Source organism: Corylus avellana, chromosome ca1 (assembly GCF_901000735.1).
Source record: "Corylus avellana chromosome ca1, CavTom2PMs-1.0".
Lineage (NCBI taxonomy): Eukaryota > Viridiplantae > Streptophyta > Magnoliopsida > Fagales > Betulaceae > Corylus > Corylus avellana.
In genome coordinates, this window is record NC_081541.1 from 6,389,688 (window position 1) to 6,398,803 (window position 9,116).

The 9,116-nt window shown below is 36.6% G+C and overlaps 1 protein-coding gene across 1 annotated transcript; it reads left to right on the plus strand.

Annotated features, from left to right (window-relative positions):
• Nucleotides 1-996: 996 nt before the first annotated feature.
• Nucleotides 997-8,275, plus strand: LOC132176294 (uncharacterized WD repeat-containing protein C2A9.03-like). Its single transcript, XM_059588463.1, has 10 exons — nucleotides 997-1,153; nucleotides 1,527-1,689; nucleotides 1,770-1,937; nucleotides 3,139-3,225; nucleotides 6,597-6,731; nucleotides 6,831-6,941; nucleotides 7,045-7,136; nucleotides 7,215-7,320; nucleotides 7,420-7,506; nucleotides 7,596-8,275. The coding sequence occupies exons 2-10, from the start codon at nucleotides 1,531-1,533 to the stop codon at nucleotides 8,004-8,006; spliced, it is 1,356 nt and encodes a 451-aa protein (XP_059444446.1). The 5' UTR covers nucleotides 997-1,153; nucleotides 1,527-1,530; the 3' UTR covers nucleotides 8,007-8,275.
• The last annotated feature ends 841 nt before the right edge of the window (nucleotides 8,276-9,116 follow it).

The window sequence follows — 9,116 nt, forward strand, 5'->3', positions numbered from 1 at the left end:
TGCATTTTTAAAAGGATAAAAAAAAATGTAAAATTAGTCATTGTGATTTAGCTGAAGTTAATTGCAAATTAGGTAAACCAGGTGAACTAATTTTCGAACATTACCGAGTAACTGACCGCGGCAATAGCTACCTCTCTCTCTCTCTTTCGAGTTGAGATTTTCGGCAGCTTGGGGTCATCCCAACATCTGCCAAATCTGACATGGCCAATTATGTTTTTTTATTTTTTATTTTTAAATTGAAGAAGAGAGATATTAAAGGGAAATTCAAATTTAAAATATTAGCATTAAATTTAAGGTATTAGGACCAAATTTGAAGCATTAGCACCAAATTTAGGATGATCGAATCCCTTTTAGGTAATACAAATCTCTAAATGGTTAACATTCCATCCCTAAATTTTAGTTTTGAATATAAAAAACAAATTTTGAAGGCATTAGAAATTAAACATTAATTTATAAAAATTTAACAATTGTTTTTTTTGTTTATTATTATTTTTTTAATATATGTCCTACGAGACAGCCGCATAGCAGGACAAATCTCTTTCTCTTAACAAAATTCTAGCAGGACAAATCTCTTTCTCTTAACAAAATTCTATTGTTGTTGAGAAATTGTTTTTTAAAATTTAATATCTCTCTTCTCCAATTAAAAAAAAAAAAAAAAAGTCATGTCTGACCCTTGAGGCAACCGAAAATCTCAACTCCTACTGAAAGTGGTTATTTCATAAGAATTAACTAACAATTCTAAAAAAAAAAAAAAAAACTAACAATTCTCAAGCTACATTCCCGCCAGCGAACACGCAGAGAAAACGGCCGAGCCGGTGAAACGGGCGGTTGAGCGGGACCCGACAGCCGAGCCCACTGATTCCAAGTCTTAAAAAACGAAACAAAATATTGTGGGTCTGCTATTGTGGGTCCCAGCAAGCGGGTCACTCACGCTCTGTTAACTCGCTCGCACGCTCTATCTTCTTCTCTATAAGTAGAGCATCGAGGCTCGCAATTCCTCGCTCGTTTTCCAAGAACTCGAATATCTTTGATTTTTTCTTTTGAGATTCTTGTTTGTTTCTCGAGAAAGTTGTATTCTATTACCTTCTGTTTTGATCTTTCGCTTCTAAGTTCTCTGGTTCAGTCTGATTTACCTTTCTCTAACTCCTAGGAGGTAATTTTCCGTATAATGCCCTGAGTTGGCTTTGAAAGTGAGGATTTTCTTTTCCTTCGTTTAATTTTTGATTTTGCATCTCAATTATCTATATAACTGACGTAATATTGAAGTGGTTCAAGGAAGAAATAATTCGTTTCTTTAAATTCTTTCTGTATTGCTTATTGTTAATACTCCGTACCTGTTTGTGGTGTCAAATTCAAAATTTAGTGCTAAAATTTCCATTATTTCAACTTTTTTTTTTTTTTGGGTTTCTTTCTAAATCTCTCGCCAGAGATTGAGTAGTTATAATTTCTCTGGAAGGATTGATGCTTTTAGAGTATTCGAACCTTGTAAGAATATTTTCATTGACAGAAGTGCTTTCCAATTGTAGGTTAATGGCGCAATTCCAAAATGACGACCTCGAATATGTCGTAGATGACTACTTCGACATGGCCAGTTTCGAAGACGGCGACGATCCTTTCGCTGAAAACCAGCCTCAGAGGAACAACGATTTCGAATCGCCGGACTCTGACTTTGAAGACGACTTTGAAATGGTGTGCCTCCTATGATTTCCCTTTCTTCATTTTGGAGAATTATTATTAGCTTTGGAGATTATTGGGTTTTTGATATTCAGAGCAAGCCAAAGACGGATACCTCTGCTGTGGAAGCTAGGAATGGGAAAGACATACAAGGAATACCGTGGGAGAGGCTTAATTATTCCAGAGATAATTACCGCGAGAGGCGATTGAAGCAATACAAGAACTACGAGAACCTCTCTCGCTCCCGGGAGGAGCTCGATAAGGTAGTTTCATGGAATACTATGTTTTTTTTGTTAGATTTCAGCCCTCTTGTTGTTTATTTTATACACTGTTTGCTCTTGGTTTTGTGCTACAGGGACGCATGGTCCCTCATAGCCTAGAGGGTTTATTTTTTAATTACTCGAGAACAGGTTGCGTCTGATATTTAATAATAGACTAATTTTATAGTTATTCATTTATATCTTTTTTGGAGAACTGATTTCTATTATATGGATATTTTATGACAGGGTCGAGTTTTCTTGTCGATTTTGTAAAAACTTGTTGCTGTTTTTAATCTGTTTCCTTTTAGTAATTAGTACTTCTACCCTGATCTGTCTTATGGTGGAATATGGATCTGGGGTATAGATGCCTTTGTTTGCAGGATCAATAGACCTTATGGCATATGGGTTTTCATTTGCCCCAATATTTGGATATTCAGTAGTTTCTTGCACATTCAAAATGACGATTTCATAAAAAGAAAAATTTGATGAATTGGGTCAAGATAGAGTTAACCCCATTTTACATAGTTATCTTTCCATTTTACATAGTTATCTTCATCATGAAGTTAAAATTTTCTGAATACCACAAGAACTTTCGGGTCCACGCTTTATCTTGAAGTTTAGATTGTTTGCTAATATTGTTTTGTGTAAACCAAGGCCTCTGTACTTGTTAGAAATTTTCGTTTTATAAACATCTTTACTTTGATTTTCTTGTTTCTCCACCCTTCTGGGTTTAGTCTCGGGGGTCGCCACAACCACCCTCGAGCTATTGGGGGTGGTTGTGAGTACTCCTATGCGCAATCAAGGGTGGTTGCACCACCCCGGTGCCGACTCCAAGGGGCTTCACAAAGCTTCTGCTAGGGTGGCCGACTACGCCCCAACCATGTGAACAAGAACAACAAATGCCCATGGTAATTTGGGAAAATAGTTTTTAGGGCTATTCCATTCTTGGGGGAATAATTATGACTTAGCTGTTGGAGAGGAATAACTATTCTTCATTTTAGTGTATTCCAAGTAATGGTGGCACAATCTATGGAATAGCTATTCCTGGGATTGTTCTTGCAAACCAAACGTGACCCTAATGTCTTTCAGTCTTGGGAGTGCACGCCATATCCATATTTGTTCCTGTTTCTGTACGTTTGAAGTTGCATGCTTCCGTCTTTCTTTCCTTTTTTTTTTTTTTTTGCTAAACATATTATGTTAACAGGACTGCTTGCAAGTAGAGAAGAGGAAGACCTTCTATGACTTCCAGTTCAATACGAGGCTTGTCAAATCAACAATAGTGCATTTTCAGGTAGAGACTTCTGTTCATGGCTCTCTTCTTTCTTTCAAATGATTTATGCTTTGTTGTCACAATTAATTTCCTGCTATTTTGGATTCCCAGGCATGTGATAGTTTTGATGTTTAGTGTAGTGTTGTGTTTTTTTTTTTTTTTTGCCTCTCTCTTCTATTTAAAGTATGCGTTTTACAAACAGACTGCTATAATAAAAGTCATCTTTTATGGTGTATATGTTCCATATTTTAAACTCCATAGTCATGTTATGTATGCACTTTTCATTTTTCTTTTAATTTTTCCGATTCTAATCTTTTCAAATTAGTATGTACATATCTACTTCCTCGACAAGGGTTCTATTTTATTGCTCATCATTGATGTCCTTGCTAATATTATTCTATATACAAACCATAGTCCACATTGATCACATAAATTTCATTTTTTCAAAGTTTGGGTCCTCGTTAAATATACCCTTTTCAGTTATACACACATCATTAGTAGTAGTCCTGCAGGTTTGAATATTGTATAACCCTTCATGTACTTTTTATATGTGATTATAGCTCTGTGCCTCAACCATGCATTGGAAGGTATGGAGTTTACAGTTGTTTCCTTACATTAGGTTTTAGTACAGATCTTGGTATCAGTTTGAGATATGCTGAAGTTAACTGACTAGCAACTAAATGGTTTGAGAAGTTCTCAAGATTTGTCAGGCCAAACTGGTGACAGGATTTTCTTGGACATAATTTTTGAATTTTATACTTGTCCAAAGAAAAAAGAGAGATTTTAACTTGATTGAAAACAAGAAGAAGAGATCTCTTTAAATTTAAATGAATTTCTGTGAAGAATCCTGTATTGGGGCAAATGAAAATATTTGAAATGCATTAATATATAATATTTACCATTGGTTTTTAACTGAAATTGTTTTCGAATTATGCTATTCTGCCCCACTTAATATCATCAAGATGGGGTTTGTATTTACCGGATACTTTTTTTGCAGATACGCGAATGATGCTTACTTTATACTTGCTCATGCTAACTGTTCACCAATTCTAAATAAAATTATAAGATACAATATGTCGAAGGTACACTCTTGAATTATGGATATGGATGTATCATGACCATGGTATGACTTGGCATTCTTAAGCATTGCAACCTGACCTGATGCTGATGTAGGTGTACTTAAGAATTGCTATGAACAAGATAACATTTTTGTTGGAAAGATCTTGTTTTTTAACATTGCACCCACACAGACACACATCATTGCAATGTTTGAAGCATTGCTGACTTCATTGCTATATTCTTGTTAATCAGCAGTCATATTGAAATTTGATAGTTTGAGTTCTGGTATCAGCTGACGGACTTTCTATTGTTTCATAGATTCAGTTTGTTATAATATTGATTTGTTTTACATTGTTGATTTGTTACAAACCAACATACTACCATTGTTTGGCAATCCGTAGCATGATGTGTTAGCTATCAATGAGAGAGATCTTTTAAAGTTCATAATATAAGTGGTTAGTAATTATATTATAAAATATTATGTAAAAGAAACGTATCTAGAAGGATACAATTTTAATTTTATGCAATAGAACTGTTTCCTTGCAAAGAAAGAAATATTGAACAACCAAATAAATTAAGAATGAAATGAGGAAATATGCACCTGTCCAACTGTGTATGGTTCACGTATGCTCACATTAGTTCCCACTTTTTGGTTTCACCCTCTGTATGCTTGGTAGTTCAATGGGTGTATGTTTGTCACTTCAAGTCGAACTGCAATAATTCGAATCTGTAGCTTTGCCAAACCTGTGTGCCTTGGGTAGGTGATTGTTAACAATTATCCCCTTCTCCTGTAAATTTTAGATGGTGGCTGTTGCATGTGGTTAGTTTCATAATCTTTGCATGTGATATTTGGCTGTGAATATTTTGTTCTGTTGACTATCAAATATAATTAACCCCTTTTTGCATTTAGGACTGCAATTTCTCTCTTTATTTCAGCCTTTAAAGCAGGGTGGAAGTTTTATCTGAGCAGCTGGCGCGGCGTTGTTTATATGGTATGATAGGAAAATATCTGAGCATTTAGAGGCCTCTCATGCACCTGGTGATGAGGGGCCTAATTAGACTATCTTGCACCTCTTCATGCTGGATTGTTTTAGAATATGAGATGCATTGTAGGCCTTGAAATAACTGAAAACTTTCTCTTGTATGGACTTACATAATTCCATGTTCACGTTGTTGTCATGATCTGTTGGCTTATATTATTTTTGATGTTCTCGTAACCAAGTGAATGTAGCTTATATTGATTAGTTTGTAATTCTCTTCTTTTAACTCTTGATAATGCAATTTGTGACAATTGTTTAGTCAGTTGCCCTTCTGCTATTTCTTCAGATATCTGTTTTCCTTTTCTTTCTTGTTCTGTCTGGGTTCATATATTACTGTTCTTGCTTTCCTTATTGGATGTGTGAGCTTTATTGGTGAAACATTTTTTGTGAATCTTATTCGTTTCTTTGTAATTCCACCTTATCAAATTCCCAAACTAACGTGAAAAATGAGCACTAGTCATTGCAAATAATTTTGCATACTGGCTTACTACATAATAGAAACATATACTGTTTTCACTTGTATATCTTCTCAGACTTTTTTTTTTTCTTTTTTTTTTTTCTTTTTTTTTCACTTAAAGAGTGTATGGAGCAAGCTGTCAAATGAATCACGTGTTACATCCTTGTTTTCTCCGAACTTGTATGGTGAGGATGAATGAGGTTCCAAATGTTGTGTATAGATAGACAGGCCAGCCAGGCGTCTTATGCGCATACAAATTTTACTTTTCTTTTCTTTTTCTTTTTTTTTTTTTAACTTTGGATATCTTGTGAGGAAGGCAAAGAAGACATTAAATGTTGTGGGAGCACTGGCAACGTTGTCTTGCTAAGCTCCAATGGTGTTGGAAAATATCTTAAATTGTCCAAGTCCAACCATTACTTGCAGTCTGCAAAGTCATATTCTTCATATAGTTACAGTGTCACTTATACTAGTGCAGCTAGTTTGTTTTGAGTTCCTAAAATTCAGTATGGAGATAGCAGACCTAGTGGTGATTTTAAATCTAGGAACCTAATATATGGGTACCATTTAGTTGATGCATATCGTATATAGCAAAAAAAAAAAAAGGGAAGAAGATCCCTACATAAAGGACTGAAATGGATTTAGGTGTTTACATTAACTGGAATATCTACATAAGGATGGGTCAATTTTTTACCTTTATATGGATATGTGGCACCTCTGAGCTACTATATATGTATATATGAAGTTTGTTTTATTTGATTGTGTCAAGTTAATGTACTTCCTTTTAATGCTGGGTGTTCTTATTGGTGTGTCAATGGTGTCTGATTCTTGTGGTGCAGCTGAGGAATTTGTTATGGGCGACATCAAAGCATGATGTATACCTGATGCAGAACTATTCAGTGATGCATTGGTCCTCTTTGCAGAGGAGGGGCAAAGAAGTGCTCAATGTTGCAAGACCAATTGTTCCTTCACTGGTGATTAGCCACTTCTTGAACCAAGATAGAGCTTGATTTTTGTAGCTCAGCATTCCACTTGATATGGGTCTGAAATAATTCGAATTGTCTCTATTGCAGAAAAGTCCTGGATTGTTGCCCCCGTCACTCTCAAGGGTGCAGATAAGCACCATGGCTGTTAAGGAGAATTTACTGGTGGCTGGCGGATTTCAGGGGGAACTAATTTGCAAGGTATGTGATTTGACTTAAATGCCCAGCCCACTTTTGTGAATGTTGAATCCATTGCAAGTGTATTTCCTAATATCTATACTGCTTGTTATATGTGGTGGTCCAGTACTTGAATCAACCTGGAGTTGCATTCTGCACAAAAGTTACAACAGATGAGAATGCCATCACCAATGCAGTGGATGTTTTCCGTCACCCCAAGTAAGTCACTCCTTTACAAAGCAAATCTTGAGATCTGTCATCTCTGTTCAGACTTGCAACTGAACCTTCTATCTGCAGTGGCTCAATGAGGGTTATGACTGCGAACAACGATGCTCAAGTCAGGGTTTTTGATGCTGAGAATTTTGCTTTACTAAACCTCTTCTCCTACGACTGGTCTGTAAATGTGAGTGCCATCTGCAGAAACAATGTTGTACAGTTGGGTGTTAATCGTTAACCTTACTTCTCACATTCTTGCACCCCGTTTTTATGGTCCTCTATGCAGAACACCTCTGTTAGCCCAGATGGTAAGTTGCTTGCAGTTCTTGGTGACAATGTTGAGTGCTTGATTGCTGATGCTCAGTCTGGAAAAGTAAGTCACTCTTTTTGGTTGCTACTTGTTTACTTAATTTGTTCTTTGTAAGATATATGTACAAGTTCTGATATATTGAGTTGAAGCAGGTCATTGAGAACCTCAAAGGGCATCTGGACTATTCGTTTGCCTCTGCTTGGCACCCAGATGGACGAATTTTGGCTACTGGGAACCAAGACACTACCTGCAGGCTGTGGGACATAAGGAATCTGTCCAAGTCCTTAGCTGTACTAAAGGGAAGGATGGGGGCAATAAGAGGTCTAAAGTTCAGCTCTGATGGCCGGTTTATGGCTATGGCTGAGCCAGCGGATTTCGTGCATATCTTTGACACCGAGTCTGGATATCTTCATGGGCAGGAGATTGATCTATTTGGGGAGATTGCTGGAGTATCTTTTAGCCCAGACAGTGAAGCTCTTTTTGTAGGCGTCTCTGATCGAACCTACGGCAGCTTATTAGAGTTCAACAGGAGGCATTATAACCAATATATAGACTCCTTCTAGTGGCTGCCAATCCTAACCAGTCCACCAAAGTAGAAGATGGGTGTGCATATATATATTTTGCAGAGGTTTTTGGGTGTTTGAAGTTAAAAATAGTCTTGGAATCCCTTGGTATATTGAGATTCCCCACCTGCTATTGGGGAGCAGGTTATAGATTTTTGTGGCTCGCAGAAATTGGACGATAAATTTTGCCCATGTAAAGCGTTTTGCGATTGCTCTGTATAGTGGTAGTCGTAGTAATGGTTAATTCAATTTATCAACTGTTTTTTATCCTTGTCCTTGTAGTTGCTTTCCTTTTAGTCTTATTATCGATCATCAAAGAAGACAGCAGAAGCAAATGCTTTTGTTTTTATCATAACGTACTTTTAAGAAATATGTGATTTCGTTTTGCTCTGTCTGGATCCACAATGCATCATTTTTTGTTGGAGACATGAGTTTGCGTCAAAAATTCTTGGTTTTCTCTGTGGGAAAACCTGCTATGCGGTCTATCTGCAAAAGCTAAGTATTGCAGCAACCAATAGAAGATGTACACCTAAGCTAGATACAATTAATAGAATAGGACCTCCAACACTGGAATAAAAACACTAAACAAATTAAAGACACGCCCCTCCCCAAGCCCAATGCACAAGCCTTTGCAGCCCCTGCTCAAAGCCTCGCCCAATCGCTGTCGCCTCTGCCCAACGCTCAATCGCATTCTGCAGATTTTTTTTTGTTGGTTTGTTCCTTCAGCAAGGTGAGTTTGTTGCGATTTTTTTATTTATTTTTTTTCTAATTTTTGTTCCACTGCCCAAGTTCTGTATTTTCAATTTTGTTTAATGATTATTGCTTGGACTTGCCTCTATTTGATACTGAGAGATTAAATTTAGTGGGTCATTTTTTACCTTTGTAGTGATAGTCATTTTTGGATTAAATGAATGGATCTTTGCTCACTCAGCGTTGTTATTCAAAATTTTAAGGAAATTTCTTTGGGTTTGTTGAAATTTGAAGAATGTATGAAGTTAAGGAGCAACAAACTTTTAAGGAAATTCCTTTGGGTTTGCAGCCCAACCTAGAACACCCAGAACGCTGCCGGTCAGCATCCAGGCGTGGGTCTGGAATGCTGCCGCCCAAAAC

Coding starts and splice junctions, on each gene's coding strand:
- LOC132176294 (XM_059588463.1), top strand. CDS start 1,531: ATGGCGCAATTCCAAAATGACGACCTCGAATATGTCGTAGATGACTAC. Junction 1,690..1,769: donor TTGAAGACGACTTTGAAATG/GTGTGCCTCCTA, acceptor TTTGATATTCAG/AGCAAGCCAAAGACGGATAC. Junction 7,321..7,419: donor CCTACGACTGGTCTGTAAAT/GTGAGTGCCATC, acceptor TCCTCTATGCAG/AACACCTCTGTTAGCCCAGA.